Here is a 23,064-nt window from a genome sequence, read left to right on the forward strand (position 1 = left end):
TTTTTTAATTCTTTTTTTTTTTTTTTATAAATAAGGTCGTTCAATTACATTTATGAAATAACCACATTGATAAAATGACTGATTGTCTCTTAACACGTTAGCAGTTATAAATAACTTATGCTCACTGTCATTAGTGGTCAGACAGCACTGAAAGTGTATGAAAAATATGACAGTGGTTGGCAGAAATTAGCTCATGGAAAACACAGTTTTATTGATCATGAACACACTGCTGACATCATCTAGTTTGTAAAATCGTCCGCTTGCTGTCATACCACAAGTTATCCCACCTTTTAAAGCTCTTAGCTATTTTTTTAATCCGTGTTTGTATCCTAGACATTTTTGTTTCAACTATTAACTTGTGATAAAACTTTACCTGTCTTTTAAAATTTCGAACAACAGCTTCTAACTGGTCAAATTGGAGTGTGACCAAAACACACACAATTACGCCCAGTAGTTATAAGGGTTGTAATTGGTTTGGATGTCACTAACTAGCATTGGCTGTGTTGCTATTGCTAGTAAATTTAGTAAACTATTGTCTTGAGTTGCTAATGTAAGTAAATTCATCTGGCTAGCTTGCCAAAGAGTCTGAGTTTGTTCCATAGACATATTTGACATAATAAGGGATGAAAAGCTGTTAAAGGTGACCTAACTGGGTAAAGCTTATTTGCTAACAGCTTGCTGCATACTACACGTTAACTGCTAAGCTTCTCATATGAATGTGAAGTGCCAGGAGAGAGCTCAGACAGGAAGGCAGCGGCCATTAACTGAAGCTACAGCGGCTTTAATTGGTAGGACATTCATTAAAAGAGCATTACAGACCGGGATTTAAAACCTGTGTTTATAAACATTACAGGTAATTAGTTTGATCAACTTGTAAATCTCACGCTGGCTAATTTGATAAACAAATTTAACAGTTTAACCGTCCTCAGTATGAACCACGAAGACAACTCAAAGTCACTGAAATCACCCTTCCTTCAGCAGATCTTTACCAAGCTTAAATGCTTTGGTTACAGCCACGTGATTGGCTGATTGAAAATTTGTATCCATGAGCTGTTAAACAGGTGTACCTAATAAAATGACCTGGAAGTGTAAATAGCAAGTGCACAACAAATCAGACGTATCACAGTACATTCTGAGATATTCACAGGCAACCATTGGCATTTACTCCTCATGAAATTTTAAGAATAATGAAATTTTACAAAATGCTTTTGTTCGAAACATTATAAAACATTATTCATTGACATATTAGTTTAGTTTTTCAGTCTTGATAAGAAGTCAAAGAACGTCTATTGCAATGATAAGCATGAAAATTTGGGCCCATGCAGTTCAGTGAAACTGCATTATAGAAGTTATTCAAATGCTTAAATATAGTTCCTTCTTGGGTCTTATTGAATAAAGTTATCAGAATAAAATACACATTTGCACTGTGAATACAGCCTGATAGCAAAATCTATGGCCGTCTGCGAAAGGGGGTCTGTTTGCAGAACACTTCAGACAGGCCACTAGAAAGCTAATCCTCAAGAACACTGAGCTTAAAAAAAGCCATCAAAGTGGGTCAATCCCTGCAGTGAGAAAATATAGAAGCTCTAAATCTATAGCATGTTATTTAAGGATGCTGTACGAAACTACTGTTGGAAAAAAAAACATACTAAAAATGACTGCTTAGCCTTAACATGCTTGTTGATGGACAAAGTAAATATGATATAGACACAGAAATCCATACTGCTGAAACAAGTTGACAAAAACCAAATGTTAATGTGTCCTTTTAACTGTACATGCCAAATACTTTTTTAGTTCTGTTCATATCCTATAATTACTGACATAACACAGATGTCTTTACTTGTACTGCACATTCTAAATGGTTGTTTATGTACCACAGTGGCACAGTTACGCCAGTTTAACAAGAACTGCATGCTTTCCTTTTCTGATACGTACGTTCTGTTTTGTCAATATAATGTAATGTGTGTATCTAGTCTAGTTCTTACTTGCTGTAGATGCCATTTTCCACCCCAGGGGATATGCATCGGTGTATGGATGAGGACCAAATTATTAGCACCCTGTGAAAATGTTCTTTTTATAGTATTTCCCACGAGCAAGGACTTTGTAACACAGCCTTTCAAAACATCCTATTTCTTTTATTCTTACATTATTTTACTTTGCACACAGAAACAAAATTATGTCACACACACACACACAAAAACAAAACTACCAGGGTTGAAATGATTAGCTCCCCTGATGCTACTAGTCAGTTGTGTCTCCTTTTTGCTGGATAACAGCCTGCAGTTGTTAGTTGTAGCTTTTCTTCGGGAATCTCAGCCCATTCTTCTTTGGTCAGTCTCTCAAGCTCCTCCAGATTTGATGGTCTTCTTGGACCTTGGTTTTCAGTTGGACTCACAGATTTTCAGTGGGACTTCAGACTTTCAGGACTTCAGTTCTTAATACTTCAAATGCTGTGATAACTTTGTGTCTCCTTCTCGTGCTTTGTGAGCAAGTCTGAAGCGATTTATTGTGATGCTTTCTCCAGTGTGTGCTTGAACGTACTGACGTTTTTACTGTTTATAAGTTGGAAGATGAACCTCAGTTTCAACTTAATTGTACAAGTTTGAGTGTTACAGTGTGGGACGTCATTGCATTACAGTGGTTTGTGCTATGTCTAAACTAAAGGGTCAGTTGTAAAGGGGGGTAATACTTTAGACCCTGGTAGTTTTTGGTTTTTGTGAAGTAATTGTGTTTTACTGTGTGAAGTAAAATAATGTAGGCATCCAAATAAAACTAGGATCTTTGGAAAAGATTTGTTAAAAATGCCTTGCTCTTTTTTTTAACAGTACTTGGTGTTGGGGGGCTGTGTTGTAAATAATCTAAATATATTCAAAGTTTCGACCGGTAAGTAAACAGGGGGCGCCAGTTCTGCGGAATAATAATGGGAGTTTAATATGGAAGTGCGACGTAGTATAAAGTGACACCAATGTTTCACATCTATCAGAAATAACCCGTTAATAATTTATTATAATTTTCTGATTTGATAATTTTATCATACCTTTGAGTTTTGACCTTTAATTCCAAATTATTTGTCAAAAAACGGTCACACTTCCTGGTATGAAGTTACCCATGATGCCTCACTGCAGCTATATAAATACCCCGTGTTGGCGCTGTAAGATGCAGACTCGCTTTAGAGTAGCGGCGCTGTGTAGTCCTCCATCTAGCTGCTTTTAAAAGTCGCTTCTTAGACCTGCTGTAAGGAGGTTCCACCTCGAGTTACGAATGGTGAACTTCTCTGTGGAGTTTTTATCGAATAGTAACCGTTTTAGTTGTCAAAAAGGACCAAAAGACCCGTGTTTCCTCGAAGCTATCATGCTGAACACCGAGGAGAGGTAGGAAGATGCTCATTTGGTTTAAGACTAATAGAAAACAGATGTTGACGGTTATTTCTGGATGACAGTTGGGCAAATAAATGTCGTTTGTCTGTTTCAGTTGGAGTTGAGTACACAGTTCAGGACTGAGGCTTGTTTCGTTTGACTTTTGGGCAGTTTTCTCACAAAGTAGAAGAAAGTAACCGCAAAAATATTTAGACGTGTTTACACTCATACATGAGACTGAAAGACTTGACACGACCGAGACCTGCAGGATTTAGAAAAATAAATAACGACGTGGAAATTGTTTCACCGATGTTTTTCTGCTTTTATGTACATTTAGAAGTGGATACTACAGATAACTGCAAAGGGACGTTTCCAAACATTGTAAAAGCGTAATACCCACGGTGGTTCAGCAGACACTGATGCATAGAAAAGTATCCTTAACACATGTTATTAACGAGGAAAGCTGAAGTGAGGCTTTAGCGCTAGGTGTGAAGAACAGACAGTACTTAAAACAGGAAACATTTTACCCCTTTAACTATCCTTCCGGGAATCTGCTCTTTGTTTTTGGAGAGATATGGCTGAACTAACAATGTATTCCCCTATTGACTATTCAGGCGAATTAAAAAACAAAATCATTCAAACTTTTAATTTTAATATGTGCAAATTTGAACTTTCAAATAGCTATGAGTAGCATCAGTATGAGCTTATAATAATTATTTTTTCAGTAGTTTACTAAAATGAAAATAAATGGCAAAAGTTTTGCTACTTTGCTTGGTTAAAGTCTCATGTTTAATTGTTTGATAAATTATATTGAACAGTTACTAAATAAATGAATTCAAGAAGAGATGCACTGTAGTGGATTTTTGCAGATATTTCCAAACTCACTTTAGCTGATACTGATACCAACATAAACATACCTTTTTTTATTATTTTAACAACACCAAGTGTCTTCAGCTTTAAAAGTCACTCTGATTTTGACAGTCTGTGTTTGAAACTGATATAAAGCAAGATAAAATTAAAACTGCGAGTAATTTCTATGGATTACATGTACATCAGTTTTGCAGTAGCAGTCAAACTAACCTTTATCTTTTTAGAGCTGCAAACAGCTGATGTATCAGCCAGACATATTGGCAGAAATTTTCACATCTGCTGATAATACTGTGCATCCCTAAATTCAAGCTTTACTGCAGAAAGATATCCCATAGTACTGGAATGAACAATAAAACCAAGGAAGAGAAAGACTGTACAAAACAGCCATTCATCAAGCTAAAATGCCAAGCTTTTTATCATCAGACATGCAATTTTTCAGAGTAATGGGCTGTTGATTTAAGAATAGAATTTGATTTTTAAGTCTAAAACTGAGAAATTGTTTTATTTACCCTCAAAAACATCCTGGTTTTCATATTGAGAATGCCCTCGACCAAGGTATCAAGCATACTGCCTGAATAATTCACCACTAAAGGGTTCTGGGACTTTTTGTGAGGCCTTTTCAAAACCTTTTTACTTTTTATATGCCACTTAATAACACAAAACGTACTTTATAAATAGAACCAGCCCTACTTTTTAAGAATGTCTTGACTATTTCACTACTGTACACATTGTACTAGATTAAGTAGAACCATAGTAATGCGTTCATTGTTCTATGATTTGAGAATTGCAATCACATGGTGACTTCTGCTGTTGTTGAGGTGCTTTATTATGCATTCTTATTGCATCAGTACAGTATTCCTTTGGGGCGACTTGGGTGTCTCTGTAATATGCCTTTTTATCAGGTAATGTAGACCTTGAATAATATTTTCATAAGCACTTGCAAGGGTACATTGTAGTGTGTGTGTTTTCTTTCACATTCTCATTTTGACACCAGAGGCATTCGCTTTGTTTTTTGTCCTCTGTGGGTTTAGCATCGGACATGCAGAGAGGGGGGAGAGCTCCATTGATGCTGTGTGCCAAAGCAGGGTCTATATTAGCTCTCTTGACTGTTATGGCTCTGTCAGCTAAAGGCATCAACTGGCCTACATCAGCCTTCTTACATAACCACCCCCCCTCCTCTTCTGTCCTCTCCTCCCCTCCTGATGCACTTCTCAAGCATCAATGAAATCCATTAGTGTGTGTGTGTGAGTGGAGCACAGGGGTGTATTCAGTCAGAAACAGCTGGATTATCTGACCCTAGTGTAAGTAAATAAGACCATTCTTGAACCTGACTGTCAGACTCATTTCTTCAGGGCAAGATTCTAGACTAGACTGCACTTGACTCATCTGAAACGAAACCAAAACAAAAACTGTGCCAACCACTTTCAGCTGACATTCTGAGTGGTCACCTCAGCTGTCGTAGGTGTCTGCAGGTCAGGCTGCATGCACCGACAAGTGAGCTGGAGACTTGCCTTGGATTCAAACATAGCACAATGCTTTAAACACTGCATTTTTAAAAAAGATTTTCTTTTAGGGCTATGCCTTTTGATTGACAAGTATAGGAGAGGTGAAAAGCGCTTTACAAATCAAGTGTAATTAAATATTTAGAGTAGGAGAATGAGGAGCGAGAGTGCGGAATGACATGCAGGAAAGAAGCCACAGGTCGGATGCTTTAAATTATCATCTTGACTTTCAAATAAATAGAATAAAATAAACATTAAGTTATATGCATGTAACTGTTGCGCTGTAACAGTGAGATCAGTCCCTATACTGCAGCCAGCCACAAGGGGGCAACTGAGATATTTTCAGCTACATAATTCTGGGGCTGTCATGTTACCCATCATCAGGTTTAATGCTAATATGCTGTTTTGTGATTGGCAAAACACATGCAGGAAACGGCTATTTTATTTTGATCCAGAGATATGGAACTCCCTAAAATCTTGCCACAAAAAATAAACATGAAAAGTCAGATTTAATCAAGACTGGATTGACAGGTATGTGTTTATCATGCCATACAGACATGTTTTATCTGTGTGATTCTTTGGCTGCAAAACTTAAGTAGGATTGCACATGTAAATACCTTCAGCAAGTTTTTCCTCAGGTGTAAATAAATCTTTTCAAAACAAATGATAATATTTGTTATTGTTATGAGCCATTTCTATTGTCTCTCTGATTATCAAATGACGTGGAAGTGGCTAAATGCTAACCCCAGTTTTAATCTGACGGTACCAGTTGGGTTATCAAACTTATTACTAACACTTTTAAGATTTATTTTTGGACATTAATACATTTTATTTGATAGACCAGGCCAGATGGATTTGTTTTACACATTCAATACTAAAATACGAAAGGGCAGAGGATTTGAAAAAAACTTGGAGTGTGATGGACGAACGTTCTGTCTGTCACATCTTTACGGTCCAATCAGAGCAACAAAACACGTGACGTAGCTGCGACCGAGGTGTACGTGCACAGCTACTGAGGAATAACATGAACCATGGCTACTGTAAACATGTCAGTACACAACTTTTGTCATTTTTGAAAGGAAAACAACTCACTGCTGTTCTTTTCCTCTTTTAACGAAGAAATAAAACTGGCGCTTTAGCAGCATCCACGCTAATCTCTTCCGCCATAATTGCACCGGCCTCTTGTTGCTGCTTGCATACGTCACTACTCCGCCGCGCTTGAAAGTACTGCCCCTTGTCGCTGATTGGTCGTGTCACTTTCTAACCAGACCCAAACAGTTCAAACGGGAGCTTTGCAAGATTGATTTTCCAGTGAGAAACACAGAAACAGGCGTATCCATCTGCTTTGCAAGGTAAAGGCAGGAAAGGAGCCACAGGCAAGTAACCTGCTTTTAGTTTGGAAACCATAAAATAAGTCAGTTGTCTGAATCTTGGTGTTTACGTGACAAAGGAGCTGAAATACAGCAGAACAACATGATAACATTTGAGCTTCCCAAGTCAAAGGAACATGGTTGCTTTGGTAATATGGTCTATTACTGTTTATCAACATTTAAACAAACCAGGTATCTGGAAATTTAAACACCTCAAGCTAAAAGGAGTAAGTGATTTCCACATTTTTAGGAATAGTGCTGAAACGTATTTTTTGTGTATTATAGAGTAAGGAAAACAAAAAAGGATAACCTCTAACATGCAGGAAACAGTTCTGCATGTTTTTCTTTATATTTAAAAGTAAGGAATTTTGATCCAAACATTGATTAATGAGTGCTAAATCATCTTAGATGGATAAATGATAAAACTAATGAATTAGTTTTTAAGGTTGAAAAGCATTGACATATTAAACACAGGGTAAAAAAGAGAAAAATGAACTACATTGCTGACACAACTTGCCTTTTTGGATTGTACTGTTTTTTTTGTGTGCATGCTGGCACTTTTTTTCCTGTGGGATGGGACTGTTTATCTCGGCTACACAGACCTGAAACTTCCTTCTCACTTCACTCACTCCACTATCAGCACAAACAGATGTTATTGTTTGCGGTTTCTCTCCATGTGTTTTTGATGAAGCTTGTTGGCATGTGTTGATACCATTTTTTTTATGTCATCTGGTGAAATACAGTTGTGGCAGACAATTAAATGTGGTGAACCACCCAACACTAAAATACCACGAGAGATAGTTGTGTTCCAAACACGCCCTCTCTGCTGTCTGATGAAGGGTTTGACTTCATTTCCTGTCCAAGCGAATGTTTTCAGAACAGGCAACAGACATGTAGGCTTAGTGCTGCCTTGATAAGACAGTAAAGTACGGTTTAAATTTTTTGTTTGGGCTCATCCCTCTGATTGATGCCATACCCTTATTTATTGTTGCCACAGGCTCACTGAACTGTTCCTGTTCTGACAGAGCATGGGCAGGATCAAATCTATGTGGGCAGTGGAGTTGACAAACCAGAGGCAGCTTGTACTCTCAACTGGGCAAATGTGACAAAGTAGTGATGCCAAATTAAATTACACAGGAAAATAATTATACTGCTCTCACAAAGTGGTCATATCTCTTCTTAAATCTTCACCTTGATGAATTCTCATTACCACTTTCAGGCAGAGTTGAAGTTTGCTACTACAATCATTCATTCATCCATTTCTAAATTACTATGGTTAGTGACCATGGCTTCCTTCTGGCATATTGAGCTGTTAGAGTATGGCGTTTTTATTTAAGCAACAATTTCTGGTGGGGATTCAAATATGACAAAGGAAAATAATGGAGTGAAGCCTGCAAGTTAGTTGGATAGTCATCTCGAGCTAATGATTCACACCTGACATGCATCTTAGTCAAATCACATGGCTTACATCTTTTCGCGCATCCACCTGTAGGCTCCCACTTCTCAATTCTTCATGTAAAATAATCTAAAAGGAGCCTGACATCAAACGTGCTGCCATAAAAAATGCTTCAAACAATTGAAAATGTGAGATGACTGACTGAAGTGTTAAAATGTTTAGGAAAAGTGAGTTGCAACTTCATTGTTAGTGATTTTGTTAACTGTTGAAAAAAAGCAGCAGGTTGTTATTGAGTGAGTAGCTGGCTGTTTGGCTGACAGCTGGCACTTGTGGAAAACTCTCAGTGCACAAAAAAAATGCAACACTGAAGAAAATTTAGAGGTCAGCATTCAGTAGGAACAGTGGAAAATGAAGGTGATGTCTATGATACATTTTGCCATAAGAGCCCAACTGAGATTGCATCTTAAAATCAAAGCTAAGCAAACTAAGAATTTTGATTTTTTTTTTAATCAAAGACAACAGAATGCTGAAGTCAGTTGTTTTACTGGCTGATTAGACATTGTAAGAGTCATTGACATGAAATTTTCTACAGATGCTCATTGATTTCAAGACGATGAACCCCAAAGACTTTAGCCTGTCCTCAACTGTTGCACCGCTGCAACTGAGTTTTCATTGATTCTTGGTGAAGACTTTTCTGGTTCCTTTAAGCTACAAATGCACCAGTGTGATCATCATTGAGCCCATCTGGAATTGGAGCAAAACCAGTTTATTTAAGAAGACCAGCAGGTCACAGATCAGAGCCACCTATCTGAAGTAAATCCACAGAACTTTAAATTTTCTTGTGAAGTGTAAAAAGGTAAAATATTCTCCAAAACATGCTGAAGATCTGGCATGTTCTAGTTATCTGACACAGTTATAGTTATCTGGTTGCTTGCTGGTTGAACTACATTGTTTATCAGCCAGTCAGGTTTTATTTTCATGGCCTCTACTAAGTCAATATTGATCCAGCATACAAAGTGCCAGAAAAACAAAATGAAAGTTTGTCTTTTGCTTACTTGGACATACTGCACTGTACTTCTCATCTGACTTGAACCGGTTTGGTTGTTTTTGTTTTCTGTGCATCTGACTTGCTGAGCACTTTCACAGTTTTGCCCCAGGGGTCAAATTGGGATTTAACAGAGGTGTGTCCACACACACCAAGTGTTGAGTGCACGTGTGCCTTTCCTGTTTCTGTCTCGGCATCTTTTCCGATCTGCTGCTCTGCCGAACTCAGAGAGGTCAGAGGAGGAATCTGGACCCTCATGTTTATTTCCTGCGCACAGTAACATGATGTTTGTGCCTACACTTTAACTCATTTCACAGCTGGTTTAAGGCAAGGCTAAGAAGCTTACTTTTGTTTACGAGCTTGGGTTAAATGAAGTCTTTTTTTCCATTGCTGAGCTGGTAATTATAGTGTTGGAAGTAGGTTTGTGTTTCAGTCTTCTTGGAGAGCCTACCAGAGCACTTCCTGTTTTGGATGAGTCATGTGTTTCTTGGCTGTCGACCAAATTGTGCTTCAGCAGCGAGGGCCAAACCCGACCACTCATCCCGCTGAAACAATCCACCTGAATTAGTTCTCAAAACAACTCCTAGCTAAGGAAGGGCAAACTGGATGTGGAAGCGTTCATCCTTGGAAATAAAAAAAACATTTCTCTCGCACTCACCATCCTTCCAGGATGAGACAATGACGCACTTGGCATCTTTAAGCTTTATTGCGACACACACGATTAAATCCTCATCCGCGTATTAATATAGCCCAGACTTGTCTGTGTGCAGGCACGGCCTTCATGTTGGTGCACGTAGTCTGTCATCCATCAAGACGACCTTTATTGAAAAATGTAACCTATATTCTGTTTTTAGCTCAACCTTCTGACCTATCAGGGGGGCTAAAGGCTGCAGCTCTCTCTCCAGCTAAAGTGGCATCATGAAACAGGAGGGGGGGCTGAAATGTCAGAGGACCAAAGTGTTGCCTTTCAAAACAAGCTGGCATTTGGTCAAGGACAGGCTCTTATGTCTGCCTCTGAAAGGGAAGATGGAAAAAGAGAGGCAGGTCTTGACATCTTGGCAAGCGTGTTTATCTCTTCCTCCATCTGTGTCCTACCTGTTGTCCTCGATACTGTCTCTATCAGGCTTGTTTATAGCAGATAAATCAAGAGAAATTCTTGGCTCTCAGGCTGTTTTAATGGTGCTGGCCAACATTCACCTCTTTCTAAACATATCTGGTCTAGAGGAGGTTCTGGCAGGATAAATTTTAGCTTACATCTGCTGGACATTGCTTCTATGTACAGAGACTGCAGCCCCCTGTATTTTATTACTTGTTTGATTGTCATACAATTTCTACAAAAAATAATTCTTTTTTTATAGATTAAGAATAAAAATTTAATTGAAACTGTTGTTTGTCAATAATTTGACCCTACATAAGCCAGAAATAAATCAAGGTTATGTACAAGTTTATGCTTCTGCAGTCAAAACATATCATATTAATCTGACATAGAGAGGAGCCATTTAGCTGCATAGCTTGTAAATGAACACCGAGTTTGTAATTGTAATTTAGCTTTTAATTGAGCATTATGCTTATTTGGTGTTAAATAATGTGCAGACAGAATTTTGGAACGGGTGTGGATAACCAAATAAATTACTTAAGTTGAGTCCCTTATCATTTGGCACCAAATTACCTGCTGGTTAATGAGTTTAGTCTTACAGGGCACCAGTTTAACTCAGATGGTAGAGCAGGAACCCATATGCTGAGGTGCCCTGGTAGCAGGATCAAATCCAGATCCTGGCACTGTTAAGTGAATGTCTTCCCCCATTCTCTTTCCCCATATTTCCTGTCTCCAGCTGCCCTTGGGCAACGAGTCCAAAAAATAATCAGTTCAGTCCCACAATAATGATCAAGGGCCCTGGCTGAACTGCAGCTTAGTAGAGGTGTAATGATTCATCGATGTATATTGATATAGCCTATCGATTGGTTGATTGATGATCCAGTCAGATCGACGGAAAGTCAAAACATCGATCTAAATTGATACTCCAAGCTATGCTTTTATTTTGATTAAATACAGAGACCTGTATATAATTTAATTGCAGAAACACTTTTTTCTGTAACTGTGTGAAATTTTTGCATAAAATCGCCTGATAACGATCCTGGGCCCCATATCGAATTGTATCATGGCAGATTTTTTGATATTGGAAAATATTGTATTGTTGTCCAAAATATCGATATAGTATCAGGATGAAACTGGTTATTTACACCCCTACTTATTAGCCTAGCTGCTATAATTCTTATCAACCCAGATATAAACAGTGGTGTACTGATATGAACTTGTAGGAAGAGTGTTGTTTGGGACTATTTTGATCCTGAAAATAGGGCTAAAGTTTGAAGTTCTGTGCCAGGTTATATGCACATTTAACCAAAGTTATCCTGTCTTAAATGACACCATATTTTGACTATTTTCAGAGCCTTATCTTTAACTTTAGACTCGTCGACTAAACACAACTATAATTTGCTTAAAAGTGGAGTTTAAATTATTTACCCAGGAACATCCCTATTTTCTTAACTTGGTTTGTCTTCATTAACAGTGCATTTAAGCTTATTTCACAGAGCTACTCTCTTGCGTTTACTGTAGCTTGGTTATGAAAGTTAACTTCCTCTTCCCTCTGTGACTGTACAGTCTGTTGTAAAAGGGCTGGGTCTGCCATATATTTTCTTTTATACAAGCAAATGTTAGAAAAAAACCATGACAATGATATAAAGGAATCCCGTCCTGGCTGCAGCAACAGCTTCAGAAAAGGAGAGTGCACCCTCACTTCAGTTGTCCTACCAATTTTTTTTTTTTTTTTACAAAGCTGATATCAAAAGTCCCGCCCCTTCTGATTAAGATCAGTTGGTGAGTGAGAAGTGTAGTTGACAAGTTTAGCAGTGTTAAAAGTTGAGCTTTTTTTAACCAAGGGTGCTTTGAGTGCAGTGGCAAAACAGCCATTGGTTAGGACATATTTGTATTTAGGAGTATGAAAATGTTGAACTCATTTGATTAGAAATGAAAATGAGCACTGAAAGAAGGCAGCAGACAAACCCAAAGTCTAAACATCAAATGGCCTAACTCCTATTATTGTTATGTCATGTTTAAAGTCCAGAATTCACCCATTGCTGATGTTAACTTTTTCTCTCTACTAACCAAATAATTGATGAATCATGCCAGCTTTACTGCTTTACACTGTGTAGAGGATCTGAATACCTCTACCAGTGTAGCAGAAGCTCCAGGTATAAAACACCAGCATAAAATGGTGCACACAGTCAGGAGAGCAGGACAACAGCGTTTTCAGTATTTAAGGAGATGAAACTCTCCTTTTCATGATGAGACCTATAAAGGGTGCATGCAGTTACTTCTGCTACATGAGCGGGTATAATGAGCTTTGTTTTCCATTGCTCACCCCCTTGGCTCGTAGCTATGCAGATCAGGTCGTCCAGGCTACCTGTTGGCTCTGCAGGGAAACTGGGGCACATAACGCTGATACACCTGTATCAGCTCACAAACAAACAAGTCGATCTTGTTGGTTTAGTTTCACATCGTGAGATGTGAGACATCCAGTTGCAATAAAGGTGTGTGAACAAATCTTAAAGGTGCATACAGAGTTGGGCTGTTGAGGATAATCACTCATCTAAAAGGCTGAAATCTACCATAATGACAGTGCCCAGGCCTCATGTCTGGGCTCGTCTGAGATCGCCGGCCGGCTGCCATCACGTCTGGTCTGAGAAGCACGACTGTAACTCAAAACGTTGAAGACTTGTGTTCCCAAAAGCCTCCTGAGCTATTTGCAGAGGTGTTTACAGATCATGTGCTTGTTTATGATGCATGCCTTCCACCTCACGCACAACCCGCCAGGAGCTCTCTGATTGCTGTCGGAGCAGGATCGTTGTAAACAAACAGCCTCTGATGGATTTCCCGCAAAGTCAGAACTGAAAATGTCTTTAATTCTGCTATTTTTACAGCATGTCCACATGACATGCTTGTTGTCTGTGCTCTTTGTTTGGCAGTATGATGTTTGGATTGTGATCACAGGGTTGAACGAATGCAGAAATCTATATTTGTCCAACAAGACCCGATAAACTGGATTAATGAGTGTCAAGTGCCTATTCTAGTAATCAGAAATCTATTCTAAGACACACATGTGCTGTGCATAAGTGAAGCAAAAAACGAGAGGTTTGCATTGCATGTTTCAGTGTCACTTCGGCCCTGAGGCTTTTACTGTAAATACAAAAAAAGTTCAGTTTACGTTCACTGTTGCATGCATTTTCTTGAAAAAGCACTGAGTCAAGTTTTACCAGGTTTCAGTTCTTGGATGGTTAAAGACAAGGCTGGCTTTGTTTTTTTGGTTTTTAATCATGATGTTTATTTCCTGATACAGCTGCAACAGAGGCTTGTGGCTTTTATTATCAAAAAAATTCCTGCAACAACTGTTTTCAGAGTTTCACAGGAAGAAAACAGCCTGAATCAGTCACTTGAGGGACTCTTGGTACAATGGATCAACTACTAAACCCCTAAAGAGGCAGCCAACACCAACAGTCTCCAGCTCAGTCTGACTTGTTCATAAGCTTGAAGGAAATGTTCACTCACCATACACCAGAAGCATGAGAGGCCTCTTTATTTTAGACAGCAGGGAAAAAACTGCATTTATAGTGTATGACGGGAGGTAAATTATCTCCATTTGCCTTCCAGTAAGTTGGCACATAGAGCCAACAAAGTTCATTTTGTTTATTCATGCAATGCTTTGCTTTAAGGGTATTCTAAAAATAAGACTGAATTTGAAAGAATGTTCCAATTTCATTTTAGAGTGATTAACCTTTCCATTTTTTCTCCTCTAGTTCTTGGTTATCGGGGTCCAGGCTGACCAGCTCCATCCCTCAGTCTCCAGGGCCTCTGTGGTGTTCCTGATGCCCCTCACCCACTACTGAAGATCCCGGGTGGGCGAGGGACGGTCAGGGATCACTCTCTCGGCGTGCTACTACACAAGGTGACTGACCCTGAATTCACAGAGGAAAACAGGAGAACTTAAGTCAGGCATTCTTAATCCCGTAACACAAAAGTGCTGGTTCCCTCTAGGAAACCAGTGGGAAAATGAATAGATCCTGGAGTTGTATACATGTTTCAGTTGATTTTATAAGCAAATAACACGCAAAACTGTGCCTGAACTCCTTTATATCTACCCTACTTCCCTTTCAAACAGGGATTTATAATGGGTAGATGAGAACAGTCTTTTGATTTGAAGATTTATATTTTATGATAATCTAATGGTTTTAAAGAGTAGTAGTGAAAAGAGGGCCTGCACAGGCTGGCCTGATTCATTGTTGGTGCACTGTTGGTAATAATTGTGTTCAGTGCTTCATCCCTCAGGAACCACTTTGACTCCAAACACACAAGCATCTCGCTTATGAGTCATTCCCTCATTTTTAAAGCCTAAAAATCCTTTAATCTGTCTCGTGTACTCACCTTCTGCACCTGCAGTGGATTTAAAGCATGAATTCATTCATTCATTTGCCAAAGATCCCCATTTTAAACATAAATGAATCCAAACAGCACTTCAAGAACACCAAATGTAACATTAAAAAGCACAATATGATAGCCCAAGATTAGTTCTGTTTATTATCTTTAATTTGCATATTTGCACACTCAGTATGTGTTTGTTTGCATGTGCATGCGTGTGGAGTTGTACCCCGGACATGTGACTGACTGTCCCCAGGGATTACAGATTTAGGATCAGACAGATCAGTCACCACTGTCATATCAACGTCCTCATTTGTCCTCGGCAAGAAAGAAAAACCTCTGCATGACTTCACTCTTTCATCAGATTCAGTCACAAACTCTTTCATACATTTACACTGACATTTATGAACTTTCTAAAAACATAAAAGCACATTGAAAGTAGATTTGACTTAATTTTCTTGCCTGGTCAGTATCAACACACATTTCTTTCATAGCCAGTAAAGGCAGACATTTAGAAGCCACCGTATCATCCTGATAATTGGAGAACTACAACTGCATGAACCGCTGCAGGGAGCAAGATGAAGCAGCAAACAAAGAGGCTCCACATTTATATAGTAGATATCACTACTGTTGACACAGAACTCGTGCTAAACCATCACATGCCCTTGTTATGAAATCATATGCCTGACAAAATATCAGAGGATTGATGTTACAGTAAGTTAATAGAAGGAGAAGTTAGAGCATGGATCAGTGCGGGACTTCTCTGCTGCAGACCTCAGTGCTTCTATTTCTTCAAGGAGCTCACACGACCACTTCCTCTTTGACCCGTTTCACTTCTGCAAAAAACTGTCTGTTATCAGATTTTTGGAGTTTAAAGTACCCAGTGCCGCAGTGAGTTACAAGAGTGTAAACAAAACTATTGACCTGTAAACACGCCAAAGTGGGACAACTTGTTTTTCATAATCATCTTTCAGTTAGATTTGAATCAACTGCATTTTTCTTGTTTTCTGATGAGGAGGTCTGAGATGTTATCAGGGGAGAAAGAGAGACAAGCACAGATTTTTAGTTTTAACTTTCATCCAAACTTTTTCTGAGCTTCAAAGTTACTAGGTTGAACTTAAGTTATTTTGAGATGGTGGTCAATGTGGCCGCTGTAGATGGGACTCAGAAGCCCACTTCCATAGTCATATGAATGATGTTAACTGGCTTTGCCCAATATTTTCAACAGCCTACAGTCTTTCCAACCAAAGTTATTTTAGCTGACTAAAACTAGATAAATAACTACAAAAAAAATGTAAAGGCTATTTTAGTTAAATTAAACTAAATAAAAAGCTTTCAAAAATGAAAACTAACCAAAACTACATCCTTTGCTTTAAAAAAAGAACTAAACTAGAATAAAATTGGTGTCAAATAGCAGATTGTGTAGTGTTTGGCAATGGTTTACTTGCTTCATTCTTGTCCCTATACAAATAAACATTAAAGTAAAAAAAATGGATCAGTTTGTTTAATAGAAATTATCAAATAACATTACTAGTCTCTATAAATATGTTTTTTTCGATTCTGATTGTAGCAGGAGGGCTGCATGTGTGAAGGCTTATTGTTGCTGAGGTAGTGTATCGCAGCAGCCATCCTAGAATGCAGGAGTACAGGATGTTACTAACTGCAAGAAGCTGCAGAAAAATACTGAAATGATGGCCAATGAAGCTTAAATTTAACATGACATTGCACCTCAAACAGTGCATTTACAGGGGTACTACTGGCTGCTTCCCTTGCACATGTACATGGTGACTGTATAAATTTCACAAAAAGAAAAATAATGGTGTGCAAATATTCTTGGATGGCTTTAAGTATTCCTGGGTGACACACCCTGGCTTTGTCAATGTGAGGGAAACGCTGGTATGAGTTTGGATGTCAAACTACAAATCATCCAAGGGGAGCAAGGTTCAAGGTTGTCTTTATTTTTACTGTGAGGGGCAGTTTGTTTTGTAGTCAGCAGTATATGAATCGTTTTAAAAAGCCAGCAGCAGCAGGGATAAGTGAGTTTTTTTAGTCCTTATGTCTGCATGCTGATGGGCTTTATTTGTGAATGAAGGAAAGGTTGACTGCTGTAGAGTTTACTGCGCCTTTTTTGAGTCCTTATCTAATAGGGATGTGTTAGGTAATTCAGGGTCAAACCTGCATTTTTTCAGCACATTTAAACAACCCTGCAATGTTTTGTTTGTTAAAGCTGAAGGTTCTGTGCCAAGTGACCAAAGAAAATGTAAAAATAACACAAAGATGCAATAATACACCGCTTTCCCCATTTTTTTTTTTTTTTTTTAAATAAAAACCTCAAAATGCACTTTTCCACATGTTCCACATGACGCAGGCCACAGGTTTCAAGCAATATAGGAAAGAAAAAGGATCTCTCTGCTGCTGAAAAGTGTCAAATAGTGTAACGCCATGGACAAGGAATGAAAACATTAGATATTTCATGAAAAATGAATCATGATCATCATAATGTGAAGGAATTTGTGGCTGATTCAGAGCACAGACGGGTTCCTGCAGATAAAGGCATAATGAGAAAGGTTTCTGACAGACAAATGCATCATATTAAGAAAGCAGATGCTAAAATGCCATTACAAAGCAGCAAACAGGTATTTGAAGCTGCTGGTGCCTCTGGAGTCCCACCAACCTCAAGGTGTAGGATCCTCCAGAGGCTTGCAGTTGTGCATAAACTTACTATTCAGCCACCCCTAACCGATGCTCACAAGCAGAAATGGTTGCAGTGGGCCCAGAAATAAATGAAGACTCATTTTCAAACAGTCTTGTTTACTGATGAGTGCTGTGCAACCCTGGATGGTCCAGATGTAGGAGTAGTGGATGGTTGGTGGATGGCCACAATGTCCCAATAAGGCTGAGACGTCAGCAAGGAGGGGCGGAGTCATGTTCTGGGCCGGATTCATGAGGAGAGAGCTGGAAGGCCCCTTTAGGGTCCCTGAAGGTGTGAAAATGACCTCGGCAAAGTATATAGAGTTTCTGACTGACCACTTTCTTCCATGGTTAAAAAAAAAGTAACTGACCACTTTCTTTCATGGTAAAAAAAAAAAAAAAGAAGAGCAGTTTCTTCTGTAGCAAAATTTTCTTCATGGGGTGGGAGGCAGTTCACATCAAAACAGCAGCTCTGGGAGAATATTCTGACATCCTGCAAAGAAATTCAAGCAGAAACTCTCCAAAAACTCACAAGTTCAATGGATGCAAGAATAGTGAAGGTGATATCAAAGAAGGGCTCCTATGTTAACGTGTAACTTGGCCTGTTAAGATGTTTTTGATTGAAATAGCTTTTGATTTTAGTAAATCTGACTTCCTAATACTGTAAATTCAAAAATGACAATTTTCAGTTCTTTACAACCTATAAAAGGTTTTAAAACTCTGTTGTGCTTAATAATGTGGAACAGTGCATTTTGAGGTTTTTATTAAGAAAAAAAATAATGGTTATCATGATGAAGTTTGTTCAAAAACATTTGAATTATGCTCAAACGGCTGATGACTTAAAAAATACTGTCATTTGCATTAATATTTAGGAAAATAAGAGAAAAATGTCGTTTGATTAATAATGTGGAAAGCGGTGTAAAGTGTTGTCGGCAATAAAATTTCAAAGCTTTCTCATAAAGTACATTCACTGATAAGCCTTTGACAAAAGGCACCCATCTGCAGCCTGAAAGTTTCTTACAGTACAGTACCCTGGAACAAAGAGAAGAACAGTAGAGCTTATTCAAGTAGCCAGATGTGTCTAATTTAATATGAACTATTTTTTTATCAAGTACCAAACGGCAGAACTTTTGGATTACACAGCGATTTAAATACACAAAGTACGTCTTACAAAAAGCATGTGAATGAAAAGGTCAGACATTAGAATTGTTTTGGTCTAGATTTTAGCCTGAACTGGCTTCTCTAAAGGATTGAGTTGTGGAATAAAATTAAAACCAAATCTGTGACTGCAGCTTTGATTTTTTTTTTGGTCCATAAACTAAACACTTGTTTCTTTCTGTCCTTTCTGTTATCACACAGGATGAAAAGTTAACAGTGACGCAGGGCGCTTCAGGGAGTGGAAACCCCTCTCTTCTCCGCTTCCACTACCAGCTAAGTGAGCGCCGCTCAGCCTTCTGGGATACTGCTCTATCTGGAGACAGCTTGTTCCTGGAGATCCCAGCTGGGTCGCTTGTGGAGGGGAGCAAGGAGGGGTGAGACCTTTTTGTTTCCCTAAACACATGAATATAGATGCTTATGAGTTGTTCTAATACTCAATGGTAAAACAATGTTTTTTACTTTACAAGATGCCATTTTGTATCAACAGTGAAGTCATCTTTAGGTTCTTTAAAAATGAATAATCTAGCAAAAATCAGTAGTAAGCACTGACTTCTCTGCTCATCCGTTTCCAGAGTTCCCACAGGGGGATTTAATAATTGATTTTTTTCCTCTAAGCCATTAAATTATTTCATTGGGCCCTGATTTAAGTGCCCCTTAGTACTAGAATTGAACTGTTAGTATAAATATAACCCAATTCTGAGTGACAGTGAAAATAAGAACACCATGTGGGTCTAAACTGTACCTCAGAGGCTGTTTTATTGTGATTTGTAGGCTTTCTGCATATCCTAAATGAACGGGCGGGTAATAAATGGGTTTTTATTACCCGCCCATGTTTTTGAAATCAATCCTGGCTACAGTAACCTTGCCTGCTGTGGGCACAGAGCCCACACTGTCGTACGAGCAGCCAGCGCTGCAGCTGCCACTGCATTATTATGTAAAGTTGCAGCTCTTATGTAAAAGGAAAAAAATAAAAAAGTTAGTGTGCGTCATCACCTCTCCCTCTCTCTGCTCACTGGCTGACTTGCTCTCTCTGTTCTTGTCATCCTCAGGCTAACAGCTCTGCTCGAATTTGCAGAGGAGAAGCTCAAAGTTAACTATGTGTTCCTGTGGTTCCATAAAAGCAGAGAGGATCGATGTAAGTTCTTGTTTTAAGTCATAAAAATAGACCTTAGAGGTTGTTTTTTTATCCCCTCACAACCTGTTCTATTGATTTGAAAATAACACCTTTTACTGTGTAGCCAGTCAATAGAAAGGATTATTTTCTTAATATAGAGTGTTTTCATGGCTGGTTGCACTAGCTATGTGGCCCCGGGGCCAAACTTTATCAGGGTTCTGTTGACTGAACAGGCCTCTGCATGCGTATTAGCATAAACACTGGAAGTGGAAGTTCAGCCTCTGAAAAGTAAGCAAAGAAGCTCAACAATGCCTTTAAGCCCCCCTACTTATCATGTCAACCCTTGTAATCCACACAAAACTCGGATTTTAAAGAAAAATTTAAAGTTTTCAGGGAAGTTGCATGCAAGAACAACAGTGTTGACAAACAGCAGCCCCTGCAGCATGTCTCAGACTTCAGGAGTGGTTGTCAGATATAATGGTTCAGTGCTGGCTGCTGTGAAGAAGTCTGTAGTTGGTCATCAAAGAAATAGCTTCATAAACCACAATTTTACAAATCATATTTTACTTTTTTCTCCAAAATAACAGAAGGATAAAATACATTATTGTGTGATAGAAATGTGTTAAAATATTCGGTAATGCTGAGATATTCATATAAAACAATGCACATTTGTGCCAAGTTTTCAAGCTGTTTACAGTATGTTTCTTTTAGTCTTTGTAAGCGCATTTATTTACATCCCTCCATCCATCCTCTACACCACTTCTCCTGATCAGGGTCGTTTCTCTGGATACTTGGCTGTCAATACATTTCTGTTTTTATTATGATTCCATAATACTTAATTGCTATTTTTGTTTTCTCAAAGTAAGTCTTTGAGAAGTTTAATCCCACACTTGCAGAGCCCACGCCTAACAATTCTGAAGTTTCTTTGTCTTTCTACTTTATTAGGTGAAGGTACCCTACTTAATTAGGTCCCAAACACTGCAGTGCTATTTTCCAACTAAAAAGTCTGATATGTGCCAGTTGATCAGACATTCAACGTAGCGCTGAAGTTTGTAGCATTTGTCTCTCCTGAATCCAAAAAAAAAATCCTAACGGCAGAGGTGTTCTTACTTTTCATCACCACATTTTTGTATTCTACATTTCCTTTCTTGTCTCCCCTTTCTGCTAGTTAACATCTGTCCCTATTTACCTGTACCCAGTTACTCAGTGAGTATGTAAATGGACTTGAGCTTCCACAGTCCTACTCAAAGTGCTGTTTACATCGGTCACATTCACACCCATTCACTCTACATTCAACTACTGATGGTGAAGGCTATGTAGAAAAGCTGTTAGTGTTAACTAATCCATATACATTAATGCGCCACTGATGCTGCAGTGCTCAAGGACACATTGACATGTGACAGCAGAAACTGGGGATTAGGGACGACCTTCCGGTTGAGAGACAACCAATGGGGCTTTTTCACGATGAATTTTGGCCACGCTGAGCCAAACCAAGCCATGCACTCCAGTCAGTTTCCGGCTGGCTTTTGTGGGACAAAAACACGTGGGCAATTTCATACCCACTACTATGGTGTCTGTGTGATCTTTGGAAGTTCTGGTCCATTTTGAGCTTTTGAGACTCTGCTTTCAGTATCTATGCTAAGCTAGGCTAGCTAGGCTAACTAACAGATGGCAGCTCTGTAGTTTTTGCTCAACCATGAAACTCACAAAGGCTTTAAATGGATTTTACTTTGTTTCTCAAACTGTAAATTATTTCTTTAAAATGAATCCTTCAACAAAGCACTGATGTAGTGTATATCTTCGTTGCCTTTTAACACTCCTCTCGTTCTCTCCTCAGTGTGCATCATCAAGACGTTCCACTACATGGGCTTTGAGATGGTGAAGCCGGGAAACCCCATGGTACCCACCCGGCCCGATCTAGCCTTCATGGTTTACTCTCTGGAAAACAGCAGCTCAGACGAGGAGTGACTGCCACACAGTCTCCTGACACCTCCCTCTCCCACCCTGATTCCCCTCTCTCCTCCCTCCCTGATGGAAACACACCCTCTGACCCAAACCCCTCCTCTCCTCTCAGAAGTCCTTCATCACTGACTGGGAGGTGTCACTTTTTTAAATAGACTTGTGACTTAAGAGGGGGTCTTGAAGCAGTAGGTAGGATTTCGAGATCACGCGGAAACCTCCCAACTCTCTTTGTTTCCTTTAACTGGAGGATAACCCCAGTTGGAGACACGGGGAGCGGCGTAGCTTGAACTAAGTCATCATCACATGCTTCCTTTTTCTTTCATTTTTTCCTTCTTTTTTTGCAACATTATTCATTTGCGCTGCCATCAACAAGACAAAAATCCAGGAAGATGTGGTTTTTTACATTAAAATCCAGCATATCTCTCCTCTGACAGCTTCAAACTTTTATAAGAAGAGACTTTGGTTTGTCTTTGTGTGCTGTAAAACCTGCAGTTGGTGCTGGTGGGGTCAAAACAGAGGGCTAAAATAATGTTTTGCTTATGGGTATAGATGACGGGTGAACGACTGATGTTACATTTAACCTTTAAGCACATGTAAACATTTCTTTGCAGTTCTTCCTGATATATGTTAAGGCATCATTCCAGCTCATGTCACACACTCTGGGTTTTTTTATGCTCTTTTCTGCTCAAAACGGCTGTATATAGTTTCTCCTCTTGTGTCACAGCTGAGAAGCAGCTTGTATGTTGGATGTCACAACCAGGAAGCTGATAAAATGCTGAGGCAAGTATCTCCATCAGTCCGTCAAGCTAAGTCTGAGTCATTGACAAGCTAGCAAGGAGGATTGCCTAATTCTTTTTTTTTTCATCCATTTTGCCCATTATACGCAGAAATAAATGCTTGGAGTTTATATTTTTTCAATAATTGCATAATTGTTGGTGTTAGATTAAAGAGGAGCTCCATTAATTGTTTCTTACAATAAATATAAAAATGCTTGTGAAGCTTTAGCCACAGTTTGGACCTTCTTGTGTCACACTTTTGCAAAGAAACAAATGACCTGTTATGTTGGAACCCTCAGAAGGTTTTTAAACAGCATTAGTGATGCTCTTAGGGGTTTTAAAGATTGTTGT

General features: G+C 38.9%; 1 protein-coding gene across 1 annotated transcript; it reads left to right on the top strand.

Moving 5' to 3' along the window:
* Positions 1 to 3,169: 3,169 nt before the first annotated feature.
* On the top strand, positions 3,170 to 22,941 carry oaz2a (ornithine decarboxylase antizyme 2a). Its single transcript, XM_041795443.1, is given in 6 exon segments — positions 3,170 to 3,371; positions 14,394 to 14,460; positions 14,462 to 14,542; positions 19,063 to 19,235; positions 19,911 to 19,996; positions 21,813 to 22,941. Coding segments are annotated over 6 exon segments (648 nt in total). The 5' UTR covers positions 3,170 to 3,261; the 3' UTR covers positions 21,944 to 22,941.
* Positions 22,942 to 23,064: the final 123 nt, after the last annotated feature.

Source organism: Cheilinus undulatus, linkage group 9 (assembly GCF_018320785.1).
Source record: "Cheilinus undulatus linkage group 9, ASM1832078v1, whole genome shotgun sequence".
Taxonomy (NCBI): domain Eukaryota; kingdom Metazoa; phylum Chordata; class Actinopteri; order Labriformes; family Labridae; genus Cheilinus; species Cheilinus undulatus.